This window comes from Pempheris klunzingeri, chromosome 9, assembly GCF_042242105.1.
Source record: "Pempheris klunzingeri isolate RE-2024b chromosome 9, fPemKlu1.hap1, whole genome shotgun sequence".
NCBI classification, from domain to species: domain Eukaryota; kingdom Metazoa; phylum Chordata; class Actinopteri; order Acropomatiformes; family Pempheridae; genus Pempheris; species Pempheris klunzingeri.
In genome coordinates this window covers 26,247,159-26,272,893 of record NC_092020.1, presented here as the reverse complement: position 1 = coordinate 26,272,893, position 25,735 = coordinate 26,247,159, and the positions used below count along the sequence as shown (strand labels likewise).

At 50.1% G+C, this 25,735-nt stretch overlaps 2 protein-coding genes across 3 annotated transcripts; one reads left to right on the top strand and one right to left on the bottom strand.

The window, feature by feature from the left end:
- Positions 1-715: 715 nt before the first annotated feature.
- atox1 (antioxidant 1 copper chaperone) lies at positions 716-3,311 on the bottom strand. 2 transcript variants are annotated; one of them, XM_070837043.1, is made up of 4 exons: positions 3,172-3,311; positions 2,506-2,581; positions 1,651-1,788; positions 716-932 (listed from the first exon to the last, which is right to left on the bottom strand). In XM_070837043.1, the coding sequence occupies exons 1-3, from the start codon at positions 3,175-3,177 to the stop codon at positions 1,664-1,666; spliced, it is 207 nt and encodes a 68-aa protein (XP_070693144.1). In that variant the 5' UTR covers positions 3,178-3,311; the 3' UTR covers positions 716-932; positions 1,651-1,663. The 2 variants fall into 2 exon arrangements, with proteins under 2 accessions (XP_070693144.1, XP_070693145.1); XM_070837044.1 differs by having other exon boundaries at positions 716-891.
- Positions 3,312-4,087: 776 nt separating this feature from the next.
- slc36a1 (solute carrier family 36 member 1) lies at positions 4,088-24,419 on the top strand. Its single transcript, XM_070836698.1, has 12 exons — positions 4,088-4,260; positions 7,333-7,445; positions 8,584-8,698; positions 8,788-8,878; positions 9,277-9,365; positions 12,008-12,097; positions 12,363-12,447; positions 13,525-13,752; positions 15,203-15,301; positions 16,993-17,159; positions 17,815-17,984; positions 22,604-24,419. Exons 2-12 carry the CDS (start codon positions 7,409-7,411, stop codon positions 22,876-22,878), a joined length of 1,446 nt encoding a protein of 481 aa, XP_070692799.1. The 5' UTR covers positions 4,088-4,260; positions 7,333-7,408; the 3' UTR covers positions 22,879-24,419.
- The last annotated feature ends 1,316 nt before the right edge of the window (positions 24,420-25,735 follow it).

The window sequence follows — 25,735 nt, the reverse complement described above, 5'->3', positions numbered from 1 at the left end:
ACACACACAGTACATTACCTGTTACTGGTCAGCTGAGGACACGCTGTGAGTATGTCTGATGGCTGCCCTCAGCCAGACCGACTCTGATCCTCACCATCATCATCATCTGTGGTGTGAATCAGTTTTAGCTCATTAATGTTAATTAGACACCCTGAGGAGGGCGTGTCTGTTTTAGCTCATTAATATTAATTAGACACCATGAGGAGGGCGTGTCTGTTTTAGCTCATTAATATTAATTAGACACCCTGAGGAGGGCGTGTCTGTTTTAGCTCATTAATGTTAATTAGACGCCCTGAGGAGGGCGTGTCTGTTTTAGCTCATTAATATTAATTAGACACCCTGAGGAGGGCGTGTCTGTTTTAGCTCATTAACTGTGACTCTACTTTACATCAGTGTGTGACACACACAGAAGCTGTGACCTCACAGCGCCCCCCGCTGGTCACAGCATCATGGTGCATCAACAGGTGAGGAAGGACAAAGGGGCGTCACTCACACCTCAGGAAGGCACCTGTCAGTCAGAGATGGGGGGGTCCTCAGGTGAGGTTGAATAAAGGGTAACCTCAGCAGGACTAAGACTGATGGTCACATGATCAGAGTCTGCTGGAGACTTTTACAAGACCCGCCCACTACAGGTGTGTGTGGGGGAGGGGCAGACAGAGGGAGGGCGTGGCCTCAGCCAGAGGGTCATGTGACAGTAAAGGAGGACGACGCAGACTCAGACAGATGGAGCACTTTATTCCTGAGAGGACACGGGGTGAACATGTAGCAGGACGCCTGTGTCAGCTCCTCTCCACACGTCTGACCTGCACACAGCTTCCTCCTGCGTCTGCACACGTCTTCATCACACTCTTCATCACATGAAGACGTCTGCAGATCCAACCAGCAGCGTACCTTCATAGGACACACAGGTACGGTCATCAGGAGGAAGGTCTCTACAGAGAATATACAGACCATCATCATCATCAGTATCATCTTCATCAGTATCATCATCATCATCATCATCAGTATCATCTTCATCAGTATCATCATCATCATCTTCATCAGTATCATCATCATCAGTATCATCTTCATCAGTATCATCATCATCATCATCTTCATCTTCAGCATCATCATCATCTTCATCAGTATCATCATCATCATCTTCATCATCATCAGTGATAACATCAGATCACATGTTCTACATCATGAGGGGGGGGGTTCCAGCAGAGATCTTCAGTTTGAACCAGCAGCAGTGATTTGATACAGACAGACAGACAGTCAGGCAGGCAGGCAGGCAGACAGGCAGGCAGACAGACAGACAGACAGGCAGGCAGGCAGACAGGCAGGCAGACAGGCAGGCAGACAGGCAGGCAGGCAGGCAAACAGGCAGGCAGACAGGCAGACAGACAGACAGGCAGGCAAACAGGCAGGCAGACAGGCAGACAGACAGGCAGGCAGGCAGGCAGGCAGGCAGGCAGACAGGCAGACAGGCAGACAGACAGTCTGTGGTCTGTGTTGTTACACAGAGATCAGCTGCTTCTGTCTAATCACAGACAACTAGACTGTCTCTGCTCCAGAGAAGTCAGACCCTCCTCACCCCTCCTCACCTCCTCACCCCTCCTCACCCTCCTCACCCTCCTCACCCCTCCTCACCTCCTCACCCCTCCTCACCTGTGGCTGCTCTTCACTTGGTACCGTTGTACTTGACCTCCTTCCCACACTTCTTCAGCGTCTCCATCAGGACGTCCACGTCTCTGTCAGACTCGATCCAGACCAGCTTCTTCGGCAGGTCGATCTCAAACTTCACATCTGAGAGCAAACAGAGGCACAGGGTGAGTGAGGACCCCCCCACACTGTCAGTCTCTGGACCCCCCCACACACAGTCAGTCTCTGGACCCCCCCCCCACACAGTCAGTCTCTGGACCCCCCCACACACAGTCAGTCTCTGGACCCCCCCCCCCCTTTAGAAATGAGACCAGTTAACGGACTCATCTGCAGAATCAGTGACAGAGGAAACCTGAGGCCCACAGGACCAGCTGGTCTGAAGGACGCCCCCCCCAGACCAGAGGCTCTACTGAGTTTACACTTGTCTTCTTCTTCTGTGGTCACTGAGGGCAGGTGGAGCGGCGTGTGGGACAGGTGGGAAGAACTACAGACAGGTGGGATGAACTACAGACAGGTGGGAAGAACTACAGACAGGTGGGAAGAACTACAGACAGGTGGGAAGAACTACAGACAGGTGGGATGAACTACAGACAGGTGGGATGAACTACAGACAGGTGGGAAGAACAGGAGGAGGAGGAGGAAGAGGAGGAGAAGGAGGAAGAGCAGCAGGAGCAGGAGGAAGAGCAGCAGTAGGAGGAGGAGGAGCAGCAGTAGGAGCAGCAGGAGGAGGAGGAGGAGGAGCAGCAGAAGCAGCAGGAGGAGGAGCAGCAGGAGGAGCAGCAGGAGGAGCAGCAGGAGGAGGAGGAGGAGGAGCAGCAGAAGCAGCAGGAGGAGGAGCAGCAGGAGGAGCAGCAGTCTGACCTCCCAGCTTGCTGAGGACTCTGCTAACAGCTCCTGAACATCCTTCACACGTCATGGCCACTTCAAACTCATGTTTCTGTTTAAGACACAGAAGAAGAAAACCATCAGTGTTTAAAATAGATAAGAAGGAAGTATTGATCTCTGTATTATATATATTGGTATAGTATTGATCTCTGTATTATATATATTGGTGTAGTATTGATCTCTGTATTATATATATTGGTATAGTATTGATCTCCACTCTGTGTGAAGGTGATGCTTCGCTTTTGTATCAGGTTTAATTTATTACATCAACAGTTAAATAACAACTAAACAGGTTCCCATTGTGTAACATCAGATATCAGGATGTCTCATTAGTCAATACCTGTATCGATCTGTGACGTTAGAACTAGTTCATGTTGAACAGTTAATTGAGTTATTAGTTAGTAACTGCTAACTTTAGGGGCAGCTCGTGTCTCGCTATAGCTCAACCAAGAATCGATGTCTCTGTCAGTGTAACGGTGTTATCAATCGCAGTGACTGATCGATCCGTGTTGATAACTTCTAGCTTACTACAGCGGCTGTAAGCGCTAGCTTGGCGGCTACTTAGCGACGCGCAGAGGAAATGCCCCCTTAACTCCGCACTGAAGCTAAAGTAAAGCCTCAAATGTCAACATTGCTACTTACGGTCATGTTTGCAGTGATGTGTCGGACGGACTTCGGTCTCTGACTGACTGTCAGCGTCGCTAAACGTTCCCCACCTGCTCACTGAGCCGAGTTACCTGCTAGCTGTTACCTGCTAGCCGTTAGCTACTGCTCGGCGTAAAGCTAGCTCTGACCAACAGCACTTCCGGTATGAAAGCAGCAGCATTTATTATTGGCTGATAACATATTTTAAGGTGCTACGGTTTTTATGTATATTATATGTTTATTCACGAAGTGAGAAGGTGTAATAAATAGAAAAGACCGAGAGGACTCTGCTTTATTCTATTGTGGGATGTATTGTTACATTTGCTAACTTGAGGGATGTTTCTCTTTTTTACTGCACATTTCGAACCAGTTTCTTTTATTACCTTTACTTTCGAGCAGTTTAGGAGTAAACAAAGACAAGACAAACTAAGACAAAGTAGATCACCTATAAACTATAAACTTAATCTCCGTGTAGCCGGGCTGCCCCGGCGAACAAACCGAGCAACTCCAATCAGTTTTTACAAAATAAAAGCCCCATCACAGACGCCGATTTTTAAGAGATTTGACCACCAGTCTGTGTGGACCACCAGGTGATCTGTGTGGACCACCAGGTGATCTGTGTGGACCAGCAGACGGTCTGTCTGGACCACCAGGTGATCTGTGTGGACCACCAGGTGGTCTGTCTGGACCACCAGACGGTCTGTGTGGACCACCAGGTGATCTGTGTGGACCACCAGACGGTCTGTGTGGACCACCAGGTGATCTGTGTGGACCACCAGGCGGTCTGTCTGGACCACCAGACGGTCTATGTGGACCAGCAGGTGATCTGTGGGTCCTTTTAAAGGAAGTGTAGTTATGTATCCATGGCAACGGCTCGTCAGACAGCGCGAGCTTCGGCCTCGGGTCACGTGACGCGGCGCTGCCTCCGTGCTGCGCTTCAATCTGAGCGGCGTTTCCGCTGACATGACAGCGACATGAAAATCAGCGGTCTGCGGAGAGGGTAGCCTCTGGACGGACAGCCGACAGCGGGACCGGGACCAGGAACACACGCCCGAGATCAGGACCCGGAGCAACCGCTTTGTGCAGGTAAGCCCGCGGAGCTTCTGCTGGAACAAAGATGGCCCCGGAACACACAGCGTTAGCTAACGGCGGCTAACGGCGGCTAACGGCGCTCAGCCGCAACCAGTGTCGACCAAGCGACATGTTATCACAACAAACGTTAACCAGTGGTAACTAACCGACAGATTAGCACAACAAACGTTAACCAGTGGTAACTAACCGACAGATTAGCACAGCAAACGTTAACCAGTGGTAACTAACCGACAGATTAGCACAACAAACGTTAACCAGTGGTAACTAAGCGACAGATTAGCACAACAAACGTTTACCAGCGTTAACTAACCCATGGGTAGGTGGCACGCAGTGTCAACTAACCATAACAAGACGTTAGGTAACTGACACTGATATACTGTCTGTGGAGGTGATGCAGAGCGTAACTAGACTGTAACCAGTGACTAGACTATAACCAGTGACTAGACTGTAACCAGTGACTAGACTGTAACCAGTGACTAGACTGTAACCAGTGACTAGACTGTAACCACAGGTTTCCTAGCTTTCTTTACTGCTGACTCTTGGGTTAGACCGGTCTGTCCGGGTGTGTCCCTTCCTGTTTTGGTCTGTCCCGGTGTCTTCCGGTCTCTCCTGGTCTGTCTAAGTCTGCCGTGGTGTCTCTCACGGTTTCTTCCGGTCTGTCCCTGTGTCTCCTGGTGTGTCTCCTGGTGTGTGTCTTTTGGTGTGTGTCTCCTGGTGTGTGTCTCTTGGTGTGTGTCTCTTGGTGTGTGTCTCCTGGTGTGTGTCTCTTGGTGTGTGTCTCCTGGTGTGTGTCTCCTGGTGTGTGTCTCTTGGTGTGTGTCTCCTGGTGTGTGTCTTTTGGTGTGTGTCTCCTGGTGTGTGTCTCCTGGTGTGTGTCTCCTGGTGTCCCCCCTGGTGTGGCCAGGTCATGTTACTGATGAAAACCTCATCTCATGATGATGAGTGTGTGTGTACTTACAGGTGTGATGTCTGTGCGCTGCACTGTTATTAACCACTACACACACACATACACGTGTGTGTAGTGGTTAATAACGGTGTACCTCCACAGAGTAAGGCAGGTCCTGAGTGGTCGGCCGAATATGGAGAACAAGATCAAGTCATCAGATACCCACTGGTTTAATAAGCTGGCCAAAGGGGGCTGGAAGGTTTGTAGGCATTTCTCCTCCACATCCTGAACATGCAGGGTGTGTGTGAGTAAAGGGTTAAAGTCACACTGACCTGAGATCTGAGACCTGAGACCACAGCTCAGTGTGGAGCTGCTAAAGGGTTAAAGTCACACTGACCTGAGATCTGAGACCTGAGACCACAGCTCAGTGTGGAGCTGCTGACTGACTCAATGGACACGTTGTCCTCAGGACGCTTGGAGACACATCTCTCCTCCTCCTGCTGTCCTCCTCCTGCTGTCTTCCTCCTGCTGTCCTCCTCCTACTGTCCTCCTCCTGCTGTCCTCCTCCTGCTGTCCTCCTCCTGCTGTCCTCCTCCTACTGTCTTCCTCCTGCTGTCCTCCTCCTGCTGTCCTCCTCCTACTGTCCTCCTGCTGTCCTCCTCCTGCTGTCCTCCTCCTGCTGTCCTCCTCCTGCTGTCTTCCTCCTGCTGTCCTCCTCCTGCTGTCCTCCTCCTGCTGTCCTCCTCCTGCTGTCTTCCTCCTGCTGTCCTCCTCCTGCTGTCCTCCTCCTACTGTCCTCCTGCTGTCCTCCTGCTGTCCTCCTCCTGCTGTCCTCCTCCTGCTGTCCTCCTCCTGCTGTCCTCCTCCTACTGTCCTCCTACTGTCCTCCTCCTGCTGTCCTCCTCCTACTGTCCTCCTACTGTCCTCCTCCTGCTGTCCTCCTGCTGTCCTCCTACTGTCCTCCTCCTGCTGTCCTCCTACTGTCCTCCTACTGTCCTCCTGCTGTCCTCCTCCTGCTGTCCTGCTCCTGCTGTCCTCCTCCTGCTGTCCTCCTCCTGCTGTCCTCCTCCTGCTGTCCTCCTCCTACTGTCCTCCTGCTGTCCTCCTGCTGTCCTCCTGCTGTCCTCCTACTGTCCTCCTCCTGCTGTCCTCCTCCTGCTGTCCTCCTCCTACTGTCCTCCTCCTGCTGTCCTCCTCCTACTGTCCTCCTACTGTCCTCCTCCTGCTGTCCTCCTACTGTCCTCCTCCTGCTGTCCTCCTACTGTCCTCCTCCTGCTGTCCTCCTACTGTCCTCCTACTGTCCTCCTCCTGCTGTCCTCCTGCTGTCCTCCTCCTGCTGTCCTCCTACTGTCCTCCTCCTGCTGTCCTCCTACTGTCCTCCTACTGTCCTCCTCCTGCTGTCCTCCTGCTGTCCTCCTACTGTCCTCCTCCTGCTGTCCTCCTGCTGTCCTCCTACTGTCCTCCTACTGTCCTCCTCCTGCTGTCCTCCTGCTGTCCTCCTCCTGCTGTCCTCCTGCTGTCCTCCTCCTGCTGTCCTCCTGCTGTCCTCCTGCTGTCCTCCTCCTGCTGTCCTCCTCCTGCTGTCCTCCTCCTGCTGTCCTCCTCCTACTGTCCTCCTGCTGTCCTCCTGCTGTCCTCCTGCTGTCCTCCTCCTGCTGTCCTCCTCCTGCTGTCCTCCTCCTGCAGCCCTCCTGAGAGAGGACAGAACACAGGGACCTAGCAGAGGGTCACTCAGTGACCTGCTCCCCCACATCACGTCTGTGGTCCCAGGTCACTCTGGGTTTGGTCGTCAGCTGAGTATCAATAACAGACTCACTTTCCATTCCAGACTGTGAGTCTGATTTCTGATGTTTCCCCATTGATAGAGAGGAGAACAGAGAAGATCAATGAGGCTTCTGGTGTTACCTCATCAGTACTGAGACAGAGAGGGATCCATGTTACAGCTGGCTGCTGAGACACAAACTGTCCTCATTCATCACTGTGTTGTATACAGGAAGAGGACAGAGACGCTGTGTCCATCTGCTGAGTGCTGTCTGGTTTATATCAGGTTAATGAAACATGTTTCTGCGACTGACTGATGTTTAGAGATTATCATGATCCATCTGCTCCTGGACAGACCACTCACTGTCTCTGTCTGTCTGTCTGTCTGTCTGTCTGTCTGTCTGTCTGTCTGTCTGTAGTGTAGCTGTGGATGCTGTACTCCCTGACCTCCCAGCTGTAGGACCTGGGAGAGAACACCAAACCAGCTGAGCCAACATGATGGCCTCCAGTGACGTGGACGTGCGGAGTGAAGGTGAGAACATCAGGTTGTCTGATAACGCTGTTTTCACCTCCTGGATCACAGACTGGAGGAAACACTGTCCCAGGTGAGCAGAGCATTGGGCTGTGGACACTGTCCCGGGACCGAGGATGCTGTCTCAGCTTATCCGGACCGGAGTAGGACTGAAGTGGGTCAGAAAGTGTTCCCTATCACCTGGGATGATCCCGTGGTCTGGGTGAACACTGGACTCACTCACTAACCTGTCCAACTGTTCACCATTAATGCTCCGTCTTCATTGAATCAGTAACCATGGCAACAGGGACACTGTCTGTTTACAGTTTACTGCTACAGGTAAACGTTAAGGGTGTCCTCCTTCAGGTCCTCATCCAGTGAACACCACAGGCTGCAGGAAGTACCCTGCCCCTGTGAATTCAATCAAACTGTGGACTAGGTATATGGACCCAGAACCAGGTCTAGATAGTCTGGTCCATCAGAATCACAGAGCTCTAAACTGATCAGGTCCTTTATCGATGCTGACAGATGCAAGAGTCTACGCCGCTGGAACAGAGAGAGTAGTGGTGGAGAAGATGGAACGGTCTAAAGCCTGGCTTCATTTCATCAAGACCGATGGCAACAGAGCTGTTTCAGTGTCTGTAAAATGACCATTTCAGGTCAGCTGTTACAGCACGTGCACAGGGCATGGCATCAGGCGTCAGGCGTGCAGGGTGGGTGGCGGGGTGAGGGAAGAGAGAGACAGTGGCCGAGACAGTGACGGTGAATACAGGCAGAGCATTTATTCAGATTCTACTGCCTGTCTGTCAGCCATGCTCCAAGTTACTGACTGGGAATCCTGCTAGCATAACGTTAGCTCTGTGGCTAGCATAACGGCTAACAGATCCTCGTCTGGTCCTGGATCACGTGTCCTCGTCTGGTCTTGGATCACGTGTCCTCGTCTGTCTCCTCGTCCTGGGTATTTTTCTTACATTCAGGCCTCAAATGAACCTGGAGCCAGCGTCACTGACAGGATGCAGCTCATTTCTGCAGCAGCTGAAGAAACATTTAGTCAGAGTTTGAATCCTCCTCAACAGTTGGAGTCTGTCCTGTCCTGTCCTGTCCTGTCCTGTTGAATGTTTTAGTGGTACAGAGATGACTCCTCTCCCCTCCTCCTCAGGGTCCCTCTTCTCTGACCAGAATCCGTCAGAGATGGACGCCCTCTGTCCTTCTCCCCCCGGACCATCCAGACCCCAGCGTAACTATGAGAGGATCGGAGAACGGACGGGAACCTCGTAAGTGTCACAGACAGCCAGTATATCCAGTCTGATGAAGCTGTAGGGGTTCTGGTTCTGATGCTGACCCACACTGGTGGTTCCTCCAGGTTCTGTCAAACTCTGATCCACCTGCTGAAAGGGAACATCGGTACGGGGCTGCTGGGGCTGCCTCTGGCTGTCAAAAATGCAGGCCTGGTGGTGAGTATCATTATTAGGTCACATGATGGGTAGAGGTAGTGTTGAGTCTACTGAGTATGTACACATAGCAGTGTACACGTCTGCTGTGGTGGTCTGGTCTACTGCAGCTGGGAGCAGGGATGATGATGATGATGATGATGATGATGGTCTATTTACTGTCATGGGAGACTACATATGCTGCAGAGTCTCACATTTGACAAACTTGATCTGTCATAGTGCTTCTTGAAAAATGGTGATTGGTCGATGATGTAAGTGGTTAATGAGTTGGACCAGTCGAGTAGACAGCAGCCTGTTTTATTTTTATTAATGAACAAATGTGGACACACAGTGGACTGACTGATGCTGTTCTCCAACAATCATGGACAGATGAAATCACTGAATCTTTGTCTCCCCCTCAGCTGGGTCCTGTCAGCCTGCTCTGTATGGGGGTCATTGCGGTCCACTGCATGAAGCTACTGGTGAAGTGCTCCCACCACCTCAGTGCAAAGTAAGTAGAAACTCTGGAAACCGCAAGACCATCAGTAAGGTCAGCTGCTCCTCTCAGAGCAAACAGGACCTTCATCACACTGTCTGAGTCCCAGACCACAATGCACTGCAGCCACTTTAATCAGGTTTGTATAGGTCATGATCGGCAGTCATTTAACATGTCGACATTCATGAGAGGAACATTGTTATCACTGTGGCCTGCTCTGGGGGGACAGCAGCTCGTCTAATCATCACAAGGGGGTTGGTTCTATTCTGTGATCGTCCTTAAACAAAATACTGAACCGGCAGGTCTGGCTCATCACTGGCGGGTCTGCCCCAGTGTGGGTGTGTGTGGGGGGGTGCTGTATACAGTTGTGGTCAAAAGTTTACATACACTTGTAAAGAACATAATGTCATGGCTCTCTTGAGTTTCCAGTTATTTCTACAACTCAGATTTTTCTCTGACGCAGATTTGGTCACTTTTTCAGTTGACCCATAATAAAGTCATAAAAGAACCAAACTTCATGAATGTTTTTTTGTGACAAAGAAGTATCTGTTCCAATCACTCTATCAGAGGAAAATCAGAGTTGTAGAAACAACTGGAAACTCAAGAGAGCCATGACATTATGTTCTTTACAAGTGTATGTAAACTTTTGACCACAACTGTAAGTAGAGTGCAGCCAGGGAGGACGGAGTCACATGACTGACAGTGAAACAGAAAGCTTGTGAGTTGCTGGTGAGAACAGGTTGATTTCCACTGTGTGGACAGTGTGGAAGATCCTCTGTACAGGGTCATGTGACCCAGCCTGCTGATCCTCGTCTCTTCCTCCTCTCTGGGGCGGCACCTCCCTGTTGCTGTGTGTTGGAGTTTGATCTGAGGTGAACAGAGAGAAGTCAGTCTGAGATGGAGTTCCTCTCTGTGGGTGGTGTTCTTTCAGTTTTACTTCCTGTACTGCTGTAAAACCACCGCGTCTGTCATGTGCTGTCATGTCCGACCGCTGTGCTGACAGATGACTCTGCTCAGCGGGCGTCTCCCCCTCTCTGCTGTGTAATCAGCAGTGTACAAGCTCTGAGTAGCCTCGGCATGGCTTCGGTCCAGGACTCACTCACAAACGGTGTGACTGACCAATCAGAAAGCCGCTCTGCTGCTGCCGCAGTAAGTGGCTTTAGATGCCACCAGATTATGTAAGTGACCGTGAGTGTGATCATAAGCTGTTTTACAGCTGTGAGTGTGTGACAGCTGAGGTCATTGACACTCTGCTGACGTTGGCTCTAACTGGTGATCACACTTCCATTATGGTGTTTTGGTGCTGCCTGTGGCGGTCTTTGGTGCGCCACCTTCTGTCCCGCTGGTTCTCCAGCCCCTCTCTCCGCCACAAAATAATTAAACAGATAGAGAGTGCAAATGAAGAGCTCCTGCAGCAGGTCTCAGGCCTGCTCCTGTCAGAAACAGGTTCCTGTTACTAGTCACCACACCTACATTATCAACACAAGCAGGACCGGAGCTGTACCTCAGCCAAACAGCAGCCCTCTAACATTAACCTCCCACAGGCCTGTCTCACCTGTTCTCAATGCTGTGGATTCCTTCAGTTCACACTTTATGCAGCAAATAAACAAAGTTCCCAGAGCCTCCGTCATCATACTGGACACCACATTTCTCCCACTGCCACAAATATGAGCGTGACGTTTACGTTAACATAATGATGGGATTAATAGCTAACCTGCTCGTCGTGTGATAAACCCTGTACAGTGTGAGTGTTATTACACATGTGTTTAAAGTTCACCACGATGTTCATTGCTGGACGACGCCTCCAACACGGTGAATATAGTCCATGAAGTCTGTCCCGTCATCATTCCAGGAGGCAGAGGAGCAAACTGACTAACCTCTGACCAGAGTGTGACAGCTGTGTGATCAGAGAGTCTAACAGAGGGACAGAGCCGAGCAGAGACAGTTTAGATGTACAGCAGGTCATTATACGCTGTAGATTTAAACTGCTGGTCTGAGAGCAGCACAAAGACGAGATTGAGATATATTACACATGATCAGACACTTTATTTTTATGTGTAATTTGATTTGATTACTGTTAAAGTAATTACATTATTAAAGTGATTCTGATTCATAGTCCATATTAGTATATATTACCTTTCTGTACACATTGTAGTGAATAATGTCCAAATGTCCCCCATGTTTAGCTGAATGTCTTTATTCACATTGTGATTGTAATAGGTTGTGTCCTCTTATGGTCTAATATCACTGGTCGTTATTGTACCACTGGTTTGGGTATCGCTGTCCTACATTTTGGCTGCAATGCCGCAATAAATCTGTATTTATCGAAGGCCTGAAAATGACTGAATTCCAGGTCTGTTTGTACATACTGTAGTAAACCAGCCACATATTGATGAAGATGTGTTTCTACTCTTTATTCTACCTGTTCTACTCCTCCTCTCCAGTCTGAGGCTTTTCCTTATTGGCATCATGTCACACGGTCATGCTGTCCTGGTGTGACGCTGTCAGAGCTCTGAGGCCCTGTGTGGTTTCCCTGCAGCCTCCCAGTGTGTGAACGTCTCCTCCGAGAACTCACACTGAGATCATGTGTGAAGTCTGAACCACAATTCACAGAGACGTGTGTGTGTGTGTGTGTGTGTGTGTGTGTGTGTGTCCAGGATGAACCGGCCCTCTCTGACCTACGGTGAGGCAGTCCAGTACGGGATGGAGAACGTCTCATGGCTGAGGAGACACTCGCAGTGGGGAAAGTAAGACTCATGTGCCACCTCCAGAACCAATCGTGTGTGTGTGTGTGTGTGTGTGTGTGTGTGTGTGTGTGTGTGTGTGTGTGTGTGTGTGTGTGTGTGTGTGTGTGTGTGTGTGTGTGTGTGTGTGTGTGTGTGTGTGTGTGTGTGTGTGTGTGTGTGTGTGTGTGTGTGTGTGTGTGTGTGTGTGTGTGTGTGTCGCGTGCACAATGGATGTTCAGATCACTGTTTACTGACGTGTGTGTCCTCCTCTGTGTGTCTCACTCAGACAGACGGTGAACTTGTTTCTCATCATCACTCAGTTGGGCTTCTGCTGCGTCTACTTTGTCTTCCTCAGTGACAATATCAAGCAGGTCCTGATCACACACACACACACACACACACACACACACACACTCTCTGTCATGAAATAAACATACATGTTGTCTAATAGCTACTGCGTGCTGCTTAAAAAGGTCCTCTGACCTTTGACCTGCTGGGCTGTAACCACTGCAGTAAATCCATGCTGTTTACACGCCCAGGTCTCTGTTTACTCTGGTTATGGACCCGTGGACTCAGTCAGCACGCTCACATGACGGATGAGCTCACTTTCTTATGTGCAGTCTAGTACATGTAGCACATGTAGTCACAGACAGTGGGTGGATGTGTACAGACACCACATTAGAAAGAACTGCACAGGTCAGCAGCACCCTGCTAACAGTGCTAACAGTGCTAACAGTGGCAGGAGGATTTCTATGCACCAGCTGTCACAGAAATCATTTATTTATTATATTTACTGAATGTGCCTGTAAAGGTATAAACACAAGAGCTTCAGAGGATCTGAAGGAACTGGAACTTAATTCCAGTTTTGTAAGAATGTCTTTCCTGTCATGTTTCTGCTGTTCTGTCTCTGTTTTGTTTGTTTCTGTGACTGTGACCTAAATATTCAGAGGAAGCTGTGGACGATGCTGGTAACATGTTTAAACGTAGAGGATGTGGATATAATGGACCGTCCTTCTACCCAGCAGCCCTCTGTGGCTGATGTTGTATCTGACAGCTGTGACCTCTGACCTTATCACGTCTGAGCCCCTGTCATGGTGGAGGTCCTGACCCAGTCAGACACTCTCAGGTCAAACTCTGTGAGGTGTGTGATCACGGTGGAGATAGTGCAGTATTATCTCCTACCACAGGGTGGCGCTGTCTGTTTGTTGAAGCAGGCACAGTGCTGAGTTAACAAGTTATCACGTCTAGTTCCTCCAACCTGTTTAGTTACCAGGTTAAGTAGTGTTCCTGAATATGTAGCCACTGATTGGCCATCTGATAATAAAGCAGTCACGTCCACTGTAGGCAGCTCAGACAGCCTGTGTGATACTGAACCAGCAGCTCTTCTGATTGGTCCAGATCAGCCCCCCTGTTGGTCCCTGTGTCTCACGCCCCTGTTCTCCCCCCAGGTGGTAGAAGCAGCCAACGCCACCACCTCCAGCTGCCACATGAACCACACCAGCCAGACCCAGGTCCTGGTGCCCAGCTTCGACTCCCGGCTCTACATGCTCTGCTTCCTGCCCGCTTTCATTCTGCTCGTCTTCACCCCCAACCTGAAGTACCTGGCCCCCCTGTCTCTGGTGGCCAACCTGGTCATGACGGCCAGCCTCATCCTCATCTACTTCTACTCCATCATGGTAAACACCAGCTTCACCTGACCCCACGCTACACCAGTTACACAGTAGTCCACCAGCTGGTGGTCTGCAGGGTCTGAGCCCCCCACTGTCCCAGTTTACATACAGGTGGTCTACAGGAGTCCTCCGCAGTCTCAGTTTACATACAGGTGGTCTACAGGAGTCCTCCACAGTCCCAGTTTACATACAGGTGGTCTACAGGAGTCCTCCACAGTCTCAGTTTACATACAGGTGGTCTACAGGAGTCCTCCACAGTCCCAGTTTATACAGGTGGTCTACAGGAGTCCTCCATGGTCCACAGCAGCACAGAGATGAAGCTGTGTTTCAGGACGTGCAGGAGGACACCAGAGCTGGGAACACGCTTAATCCACTGAAGTGACGGTGGTCAGGTTCACCTGATGGATCTGGTTCATCTGCTGCCTCACAGACCAGGAGGCGTGTCGGTGTGGCAGCAGATGAACCAGATCCAGTTTGTCACGAACACATTTAAAGCACTCATACAGGAAACACTGCAGGCCGGAGTCTGGAGCGGTCAGCCGGTCTTTACACGTGACGGAGCATGATGACTGGCTGACAGGACCACGGTTCTGGGTCTGTCTCCGGACCCCCAGAGCCCCCCCTGCAGTCGGCTCTGTGTGGGAGCTCTTCGTGTTTCTCACACGAGGCCTTCATTATGTTCTTCATTATGTTCTAACCACACACCTTAAACCTGACGACCTGCGCCCCTCCTGCTGATTGGCCCTGGACCTGTTATGGATAAGAGGACACCTGATGGTGACAGGGGCTGCAGATTACCTGTTCCCTGCGCAGAGTGTTTCATGACACCCCAGCTGCCCTGTACACATAAATAACAGTCACATCCCAGAGAAACGGCCTAGCCTTGAAAAAAGTAATTTCCTGCATCAGAAGTCCTACAAAGCTTCAGCACTAAGCTGTGTGTGTGTGTGTGTGTGTGTGTGTGTGTGTGTGTGTGTGTGTGTGTGTGTGTGTGTGTGTGTGTGTGTGTGTGTGTGTGTGTGTGTGTGTGTGTGTGTGTGTGTGTGTGTGTGTGTGTGTGTCTGTGTGTGTTTGTGTCTCTCTGTGTGTGTGTCTGTGTGTGTGTGTCTGTGTGTCCGTATGTGTCTGTGTGTGTGTGTCTGTTCGTTCACCTGCAGTGATACTAAACCTGCTGGTCCACAGATCATTTATTCCTGGGGAGGACCCTCTGTGATCCATCCACAGCTTCATCAGACTGCAGGACGACCCCCCACTCACAGTGTCTTTTATTCTCTCTGCCCTCCTGCTGATCTGATCGTACTCAGTAATGTATCACAGCCCAACGGTCCTCTGGGCTCCTGATCAGATTCCAGATGGACCTGCTGACTGTGCTGGGATGTGATTAGATGTGAGGCAGCCTCTCCCTGGGATCATACCACCACTTAATGACTTCACTGTGTCTCTTGTTTCCCTGTAGAACATCACAAACCCCACCAACCTGCCAAAGGTGGGCAGAGTCTCAGACTACCCTCTCTTCTTTGGGACGGCCATCTTTGCCTTCGAAGGGATCGGAGTGGTACGTGACCCGCTGATGACCTCAGCTCAAACCCTTTTACTCATGCATCAACATGGAATGTGTATCTGGACCCGTTATCTGGTCATGGCTCTTAGCGTTTACACCTACCAGTCATTATCCCCACTGTGTCGACGGTCGCATTTTAGTATGCAGATTAGTCAGGCAGAGTCGGTGTACGTGCAGACAAACACGTAGCCTCGATGCTGCGGTGTCTATGGACAGACCATCAGCCTGATCCAGTTTAAATCTATCTGAAATAAAAACCACAACAGCTGCAGCTGACCATCAGGCTTCTGTCTTCGGCGTCCTCACATCGGACGCTTGTGTCATGAGTTGATGATGTCACTGCATTAGGTCACGTACGGTGCAAAACATGGTGAGGATGTGCGGTGGCGTGGTGATGTGGCGCCAGAGGAGCAGGTCGATAGTTCATCCTGTCAGAGAGAAACTGAAACAGGGCCGAGCTTGTCATTCAACAGTCAGAGCTGTTTGTATCAATGTTTTATCTTTTATTATTCACATTTCATGAATAAACATGGCTGATTTTTTTAAATTCATGACACTATTCCAATACTTTGGTCAGTCATTGAGTCTTATTGACTTGTTAAACCTTTTTGCCTAGGCTTTAAAAACACAGATTTCAGAGATGTGAAGTGTGAGATGATACTGTGGGAAATGACATCAATAAATGAAAATGCCAGTGTGGGCTGAGGGAAAATATTTCTGCTGCACAGTTCGAAGGGTTAAGATATCAGCAGATGTCTGGTCGTTCAGATCCAGAATCAATATGAGCCAGACTACGATCCTGACTGTTTCTATCCTGCAGATAAGATCTTCAGAAACAGGCGGCCTGTTTGGAAATGTTAACACATCTTAACCCTTTATCAGGCAAGGCACCATATTTGGTAACTTAAGTGAGAGTTCAAAATGCCCCCCCAGGACCTGCTTGAGTCAGCCACAATCAGGCTACATGACAGACCGGCAAGAAACCATATATGGTGACTTCACTGACCTTGATTTTCACCATAAAATAGAATTTTTTTTTTGAAAAACTCACAAAAGTAAAAAAGTCTTGTAATGACCACCAGTCTAGGGTTGAAAATTAGAATTTCTAACAATTTCAACGAGTGCCCTATAAAAGGTTAAACATGATGTGTTGAGGCTGTGAGGAGAGGAAAGTCCTCTGACGTCTGAAACAAAAGTCTGCTTTGGCTTCAGGATGTTAGGTAATGTGTGTGGTGTTTGCTCCTTAAGAGTCCATGTGTTCATGTGAGGTTAACCCCTGACTGAAGCAGTCAGCTCACCTTTCAGTCTGCACTGCAGGTTAATCCACTGCTGGGCACAGCTGCTGGCTCAACCTCTCAGGAACAGCTCACGTTGCCAAGTGTTAGTCACTTAGTTAGTTAGTTGGTTTGGAGCTTTACTGGTTGGTCTGTTGTCCTGGGAACAGTCTGGTTGGTCTGTTGTCCTGGGAACAGTCTGGTTGGTCTGTTGTCCTGGGAACAGTCAGGTTGGTCTGTTGTCCTGGGAACAGTCTGGTTGGTCTGTTGTCCTGGGAACAGTCAGGTTGGTCTGTTGTCCTGGGAACAGTCTGGTTGGTCTGTTGTCCTGGGAACAGTCTGGTTGGTCTGTTGTCCTGGGAACAGTCTGGTTGGTCTGTTGTCCTGGGAACAGTCTGGTTGTGTCTGCAGGTTCTTCCCCTGGAGAACAAGATGCAGAGGCCTCAGACCTTCATCCCTGTCCTGTACTTGGGGATGGGCATCGTCACCTTCCTCTACATCAGCCTGGGCACCATAGGATACATGTGCTTTGGAGACCAGATAGGAGGGAGCATCACTCTGAACCTGCCCAACTGCTGGTAAGAAAACACAAACTCACACACACACACACACACACACTCCTTCAGTGAGATCAGTGGAGATCCTGGTCCTGGTTCTGATCCTCGTTCTGGTCCTGGCCCTGGTTGTGGTCTCTGTGCTGACGACAGGTGAACCAGGCTCTGGATCAGGGTAGAATCACAGGGTAGATGTGAGGCTGAGCCTGGTGAACAGACGTGTTCTGGTATAGTTCTGTCTGCCTGTCTGTCCTCCAGTACACTCACAGGCACTCATCATCACACAGAGTGCTGGGAAAATAATCTTCTAAACCATCTAAACCCTTCATCTCCCTCTGAGGCCGTCTGCTCTTGGTTGTTCCCTGTGAGCTCCTTTAGTTTGTGGGTAATGAAGGAGGTGAAACACTCAAGCTGGGTTTGTCGTCTCATTACATGTTATCATGGGACGTCCTCTGATGTGACTGACAGCTCAGTAGTGCAATAAGAGCTGTTCAAAGAGGAGCTGAAGACTTCCAGTTGGCTCCTCTTCGTCTTCCAATCAGTGTTTTTAGATCCTGTAGATGAGAATGGAGCTCTGTGTTTGTTTGTTTTTTATCAGAGGTTTATGATTGATCTTTCAGAACCCTAGAGCTCAAACACAGCTACACACCCAGTTGGTCTCATGTGTTTGTGTCTGCAGGACGTACCAGGCCGTCAAGCTGCTCTACTGCTTTGGTATTTTTATCACCTTCGCCCTGCAGTTCTATGTTCCCGCTGAGATCCTCATCCCACCCGTCGTGGCCCGGGTGTCTGAGCGGTGGGAGAGAGCTGTGGACCTGCTGCTGCGCTCCGTTCTGGTCATCTTCACCTGTAAGTACCCACGCCTCTCAGCCCGCACACTGAGCCCAGCCTGGACACTGTACCTGTACCTAGCTATCCTCTTATCCTCCCATCTGCCATCCCTCCAAATGTCAAAGGGCTCTTTGTTTGAAGCAATGGGCCCTGAAACCAGAAGGGAGAGCTCCTCCTGAGCTTCGGTCAGCTGCTGGTCTGGTGGATCTGAGCCAGCGTCAGGACCCCCTCAGGAGGTCTCAGGATCCATCTTAGTGATGGTGACTCAACCAACAGCTTTCCTCTGATATCTGAGTTTTCCTAGTGAACGTCTCTCTCAGTCAGACTGTTGTAAAGGTGAGGAGCGTTAGACAGCAGGAGTTCACCACTGGAACAGTATGAATGGGGGGGGGGGCTCAGTGGGCTCAGTGCTTGTGTCCTGTTAACCCCCCCTCATCCCCTGTGGTCTTTCTGTAGCGGCCACTGGTCCCCACTAAGCAGGACTCTGGTCCTGATCCTGAGTGTCAGTGCTGAGCTGCAGAGGCTTGGTGAGGCCAGCAGGGGGCTCACTCAACTACACACCACTATGATCACATGACCAGGGTCATAACAGGGAACTGAAACAGGACTGAACAGACGTTTAGCTGACTGAAATAAAACTAATGAAAATGCCAAACTGTCAGGACTGACTCATGGACGACCGACGATGTCACACCTGCTCAGCAGGTAGAGAATCAGGTCTCAGTCTGGTTCAGATCTCACTGTAGTTCAGGTTTCGTTCTGATCCAGGTCTCGTTCTGGTGCAGGTCAGATCGCTGTTTCCAGCCGTACAGGTTTGTGCTCCTGTGTGTTGAAGAGCCAGTCAAAGGGATTAAAAGCATACAGGTGCATGTGTGCTGGTCATTTGTAGGTAGCTTGTGGTTTCCTCTTCTCTGTGTGTTGTGAGTGGAGAGAAGGTCCCACTGGGGGCCCGGGCAGGACAGAGGATGGAGCAGGGCCGTGTGGTCTGTGACATCAGAGCTGTTTTTAAATGATGGGATGTCCGTCTGTCCTCATCGGTGGACCTTTAGGTGGCCGGAGGGTAAAGAGGCCTGATGTTCTGTGTATGAAAACCCAGACGGTTTGAGAGGAGCTAAAGGAGAGGACATCTGTCTGTCCTCCTCACTGCACACAGACCTCCATCAGGCAGCACAGTCTGTCTGTGGGGGCGGCGCTGGTCCTCCTCTCCTCCTGTTGTGGTGTCATGTTCTCTGACTCAGAAAGGTGAGCACACCTGTCCCTGAGAGGAACAGACTGTGGAGTTGTAGCGTATTAAACTGCATTCTTTTGTGAACCTTTGTTGAATCGCTGTGATCTGTTGTTGGTTTTCAGCACCTGTTGGTCAGCTGTTCAGGGACAGCAGAGCGCTTTCGCCCCCGTAGCCTCATCCAGGAAACATGATGTTCACTCTGCCGCCTGCTTTTCTTTCTGCTATTATTTCTAAATTATAGCTTCAAAAGGCTTTGATATGGATTTATTCATGAAACTGTGCTCTGAACCAGTGGTAAACATGCTTATTTATCACACTGGTCCTTGCAGCCATGCAATTTAGAGCAGTCGTTTCCCACCATCATGGTGTTTGCTCCAGAAGGTAAACAGTCGTCTGTATCTGCTGTATCTTCAGCTGAAGCCACGCTGTGCCTCCTCCCACATGTTCCCACTGCGGAGGCCTGTCTGGAGCTCAGAGAGGTCGGTCTGTACTTTAACCAGCTCTGTGACTGAGATTAGCTCCCAAAGGCTAGTGTCCTTTACTGTCAGCCTTTTGTGTGTGTTCTCAGTCTGCTCTAACACTACTGTATAACGGCTGTACCATGGCTGTCACACAGCTGTGATCATGGCTGTGACACTGCTGTGATCATGGCTGTAACACGGCTGTAACACTGCTGTAACACGGCTGTGAGCAGACCTGAGCGCTGATGTCTGTGAGGATGAGTGGAGGCCTGGTGTTGAGGTTGGGGTCACTGGATCGACAGGTCTGACATCAATCTGTCCTTTTTATTAATTTCAAACAACCATGAGCCAGGATAAATTGAAGGGTAACTGGCCGAGTGTTGGTCCTGCCTCCGCTCAGCCGACGGTTCCAGAGGCTGGAATCATCTCTCCTACTCCTGAGACATCGTCCCATTGGTGGAAGAATGGTTCAGTGAGGACAGCTGCCCCCTCCAACAAAACACTGTAATTCCTGAGCAACTGTTAGTACTTCACTACAGACCTCCGAAGGCCCGCTCCTGATGTTTCTGAGACCAGTGAGCTGCAGTGTGGAGGCTCGTACCGGCTGGAGGTTTATACAGAATGTAAATTACAACAGTGATTTCAGGGGGGATGTGTAGGGGAAAGGTCTGATACCACAGGCTCACAAGAGGAGCCATAACAAGCCAACCTAAGACAGGAGGGAACACCACACACACTCTGTATGTCACACATACAATCCACCAGAATAACCACACACACACACACACACACACACACACACCAAGTGAACACGCCCAGTGCAACACACACACGTTGAGTAAGTGACGCAGTTTTAAAGTATAAAGTTGATCAGAACGCTGGAATTGTTATCAGTACTGAAGAGCTTTGTGAAGCTGCTGAAGTTGGTGTCCAACTGATTCCTTTGATTTTCCTCAACAAGTTCACCTTCCCCCTGCTTCCCTCTGCTGAAGTAGCATGCTATATGCACACAGGGGTTAGGGATGAGGCGTTGGGATGGGGGGGGATTAGGGGCATGCTCCCGTCCTCTCTCAGCTCCCGTCCCTCCAGCTCTGAACACTGGAGGCTTTGGGGACAGATTAGTCACATCTAGATCAGTTTGATATGGGACCATGAAGAGTCTGTGGTCTGTAGCCCCCCCTCCTCAGTGTGAGGAGGCCGGTAGACCGAACAGCTGAGGCCTCAGAGGACACAGCCCCCCAGGGTTGTGTTTTCAGTTGCCTACCGTCCTGTGTGTCATCTCTGCGTCGTTCAGTCGTGTTTGTGTTTAGTGATATTTGTAATTAAAATAAACCCACTGTGGATAATTAGACTTTGTCGGCGTCCTGGTGAGTGCAGGTCACCTTGACAATAAAGGTGCCGTCACCACATTTCGTCCCTCTGAAGACTCGGTGGTGACCTCTGCAGGGGCGTTCAGTGTTTCTGATGATGAGGTGAAGGTTGGGTGGAGGATCAGTGTGCTGTCCACGTTCTCCCTTGGCCCTTTGAAGCTTCCTGATGATCCTGTGCCTCCTCCCTCTCCAGGGACACACGGCGCCCGGCCTTTATTCGCTGTAAAAGCTCAACGCGGTCTTCAAGCCCCCCCCCTCCTCGCCTGCTGCGTTTGATGCCTCGGAGAGCTTCTCCATCGGCGAGGGCGTCCTGGTTAGTCCCTGGGTGAATGTGGCTGCAAGCTGCTTTCGCTGTAAGTGTCACATGAAGGCTCAAGCTTGGCGCCGGGCCGCCAGTTACAGCAAAGGATTCTGGTTCACAGAGTCTTTATGAGTGACGCACGGAGAGGACGACACATCTCTTCCAGACACGCCGCACACGCCAACACACACACACCCGTCAGCTGTGGAAGTGTGTGTGTGCCCTTTTCATGGTGAAAGCGTGACTGTGGAGGAACACACACCTCTCCGGTTCCCTTTACGCCTCGTGTCTCACCCTCCGTCTGACCCCTGCTGGTCTTTTCTTCGTCTCTACCGCACATCATCGCTATCGTCACGGTCACCGTCACCATCGTGGTCATCCATCTCATGTGACAGGAAGTCAGAAAAGGTGTGTTTTCTCAGTGTTCAGAATGAAAGGAGAGCACAGGTGTCAGGAAATTATTTCTATAAGACCAGAACTGTATTTTCGCTGTTAGTTCGTACCATTAATTTCCCAACACACAAGATAAACTCCCAGAGACAGAGATCTCAGTTCAAAGTTTTACTTGCAACAAGCAAGGAGTACAGGCAAAGATCTACATCTGCACTGAGCTGTCTCAGTGTCTTTCAAGCATATATGTAACATGTATAAGCAAAGTTCCTCCTCTCAGCAGTCCTCCGCCGCACCCTGCTCCCTCTCCTCCTCGCAGGGGCGGTTGGTGAGAAGCGCAGGTACGCTGACTTCTCACTGTTCAAGGCCTTCTCCAACTCTTCTTATCTCAAGAATGCAAGCACAGTCTGACACATCCTAGAGCAACACACATCTCTTTGGTCTGTGTAAAGGTCACAGCAACTATCACACAGTCCTGCATCAGGCTAAAACTTCATGATAATAAAGCATAAATGTACTAACATAAAAACATAAAAATGTATTAACATAAGCGTGTCTGCACATTTTCTATTTCCTAACAACAGGTCACAGCAGTGACTCCTGGTACTTCAGGTGACTCTCTGGTTTCTCACACCAGTAAACACTCCAGTGAGGAGCAGCGTTACGCTCACTGATGGAAATAAGCTAGCATTAGCTTGGTGAGGCGTAGTAACACACTGTAAACAGAGGCCCTGACTGCGTCCCTGTTGCTATGGTTACTCCATTCGTGGGTGAAGTGTTTGGGGGGGTTTGTATTTTTGGTTGGGGGGCTATTGCAGCACACAGATGAGCATACCGCCTGGACCCTGATCTCTCTGCTAACTCTGTGTTCGTCTGTCGTCCTCCAGGTGCCCTCGCCATCCTGATCCCGGAGCTGGACCTTGTCATCTCATTGGTCGGCTCGGTCAGCAGCAGCTTCCTGGCACTGATCTTCCCCCCCATCCTCCAGATGGTGGCGTTCCACTCGGAGGGCTTGTCGCCACTGGTGACCGCCAAGAATGTGGTCATCAGTCTGATCGGGCTGGTGGGGTTCCTCACGGGGACCTATGCCGCCATCGAGCGGATCGTTACCCGCAACGCCCTCAAACACGAGGATGCGCTGTCCTCCTACATGGTCCAGTGATGCAGCCATTTCCTGTCTCTCTGAGACTCGCTGCTGATGCGTGCGGCGGCCATGTTGGGATGAATGTGTTCATGTTGGTGTCGTGTTTGATCGTCTGACTTATGTGGTCCTCACATCCGGCGGCGGCTCAGCGTTCCTTTGGGAGTGGACGCCTGCAGCGGCTCACAGCTCAACCATCAGCCTGAACATATTCACACACACCGCCATCAGACTACCTCACACGCTTCGGTTCCTTGCTAGCATCCGCCCCAGATGCCGAGGCTGATGTCATGTTGATCGTCAAAGCAGACGTACAGCTTGTAGGCTCTGACCTCATCCCCCCATTCTGACCCGCCCCATAAAAGGTAATTCTGTTCTTTGATTTCTGCCTTATTCAGTCCATCAGCGGTCGCTCTGTTTCTGAGAAGCTGAATCAATGACGGTTCAGACTGACGGACCACCTGTCCATACGACACGTGCTTTTAGATTTGACTCATGGAATCCTGACGCCGAGTCACCTGACACTGACATCACACAGACAGCCGATTTGTTCCTCTCTGAATGTGTGAGAGCTGTAAAGGAGCAGCTCACCCTCTGCAGTGTTTCCATCTGAGGAACACGTCTCTGGTCCTGTCCTTTTAATGTCTTTTACTGTTTTAATTAAATTAACTGATGGCTGTTTTAAATAGTTTTATATTCAGCATGCATCCTGAAGAGACAGGACTAACCTCGCTTTAATCACACAGACGCTCTTCATGTATTAAAACACGTGTGTAATATTAAACATGGTCTAATTAGAATCTGTAGGTGATATAAAGTCCATCCTGCTTCAGTTAGCGCGCACACACACTCACACACACTCTCACTCTCACACACACACACACACACACACACACACACACACACGTCTGCAGGACCAAACAGGACTCGTTCTTCCAGGACGGCGTTGGTCAGAGCAGACGGCGGCTGCTGGACGCGACGAGCCTCCCGCTAACGACTCCTGTCAGCTGGAGGTTTGATCACTGCTGGACCGGTTTCTGTAAATATCCATCTGATCTTCGCCTCTGTCATCATCGTCATCATCATCATCACATCTGACCGTGCTTCCAGTGACACAAACATCCTCCTGGTCATGGAAGACAGGTTTCCTCAGAATAATCCACTGAATGCTTTAAGAAGAGGACGATGATGATGATGATGATGATGATGACGTTAATGATGATGATGACGATGACGATGATATTAATGATGATGACGATGATATTAATGATGATGACGATGATGTTAATGACGATGATGTTGATGACGATGATGATGATGATGTTGATGATAACGATGTTAAAGATGATGTCGATGATGATGTTAATGTGGTTGGTTACCCAGAGCGCTGACTGATGATGGCTGTAATTGTCGGCGAGTCTCTGCTTTGTGCTCTGAGTGAATCCAACTGGTCGTCCATTTTATTTGTGGTTTGATCACCAGGCTGGAACCTGTAAAGAGTTTTTACTGGATCATCTCTTGTCTTTACTGCTTGCTCACAATAAATCACATTTCAAGAATGACAGTGTATGATAACGTGTCAAAGTGTTGAAGGTCCCGTATTTAGTAGTTTTAGTCTCTCTGTCCTCCTACTTGCTCAGACTAATAATGTAAGTCGTCGGCCATTAGTCATTGATATTCATTCAGTCTGAGACTCCCCAGTCGTGGACCCCCACCCTTCCTCCGGAGAACTGAGCGTTGACTGGCAATGAGTGATTCTTGTCTTATTGGCTGCAAACCACCGAGTGGGGCAACACGAGCTCATGGACACCAGCCCCACGTTGGATCGGAGGACCAGCCTTAGAAAAAGAAGACTAAAACCCTGCAGCAGGTGGATGACGTTCCTGACCGCTGGCCTGCAGGTGAGCGATGCTTCTGCTCTGAACCCCCAAACCTGACCTCTTCTAACCCTAAGCAGGGGGTCGGGTTATGTACATTTTAGTACATCACTTGTTTCATCAGCGGGGGAGGTAGAGGAGTGGCAGGAGGAAGACCTTTTTATTTTCTAACACCAAACTCATGTTCACCGTGCGGGACCCCCAGAGGGTCCCAGGTTGTGTTCAGGATCAGCAGCAAACAAATGTTCACTTAGTGGTCATAGCTGTTTTATTCACACACATCAACAGAAATCCAACTCAGCGATAAACGCAGTATCTTTTTCAAAAAGGGGGGGTCACTTTGCTCAGTTTATTCCAGGGTGCTGCTGGACAGGAGGCTCTGATTGTAGGACCAACTTAGAAGAGGATTAATGTGGATTCTATGGTGGACCAGCTCGTCACCATCCTGCTGTGGGGGTTTGGGATATGGGGACATCCGTTCCCTGTGTAACCACAGTGAGCACTGTGTTCATGTCCTCAGCACAAGGTCGGGAGACCATCTGGTTTGGTTTGAGTTATGTTTCTGCTCTTTGAAGATGATGTGGTTCTGTTGGTGTCTTCATACCGTGACCTCCATCAGACTCTGGGGTATCAGGATCAGAGTCAGGACCTCCGGGTCTGCAGGGTTAGATCCAGCTTTAACTGCATGGTAATCCTTTTTATTTTCATCAGTCTCTGGCAAACCTTGCAAAATATCACCTGCTGCCTCTCCCATTGCACTCGGGAGTGAACCTTATGGGACACAAAGTCTCTGGAATCGTCTGATCCTTCTGGCCTCTGATGGATTTTAGAAGTCACACATCTCAGGGTGAAATATTTGTACCGCTGCCTCTGTTTGTGTAAGTGTCAGAGATGGACTGTGGAGCTTTCAGCTGCTGGCCTCCTGTTCTTCTTCCTGGTCCCTGAGGTGCAGGCAGAAGCAGTCCCAGTGATCCCGAGAGCTGCCTAATTGATACAGATGA

Excerpts from the sequence above, each read along its gene's own strand:
- atox1 (XM_070837043.1), bottom strand. Across the intron at positions 1,789-2,505 it reads AGTCCTCAGCAAGCTGGGAG|ATGTGAAGTTTGAGATCGAC; the intron begins GTCAGACTGCTG and ends GTTTGCTCTCAG.
- slc36a1 (XM_070836698.1), top strand. The coding sequence starts at position 7,409 with ATGATGGCCTCCAGTGACGTGGACGTGCGGAGTGAAG. Across the intron at positions 12,098-12,362 it reads AGACACTCGCAGTGGGGAAA|ACAGACGGTGAACTTGTTTC; the intron begins GTAAGACTCATG and ends TGTCTCACTCAG. Across the intron at positions 12,448-13,524 it reads TCAGTGACAATATCAAGCAG|GTGGTAGAAGCAGCCAACGC; the intron begins GTCCTGATCACA and ends TTCTCCCCCCAG.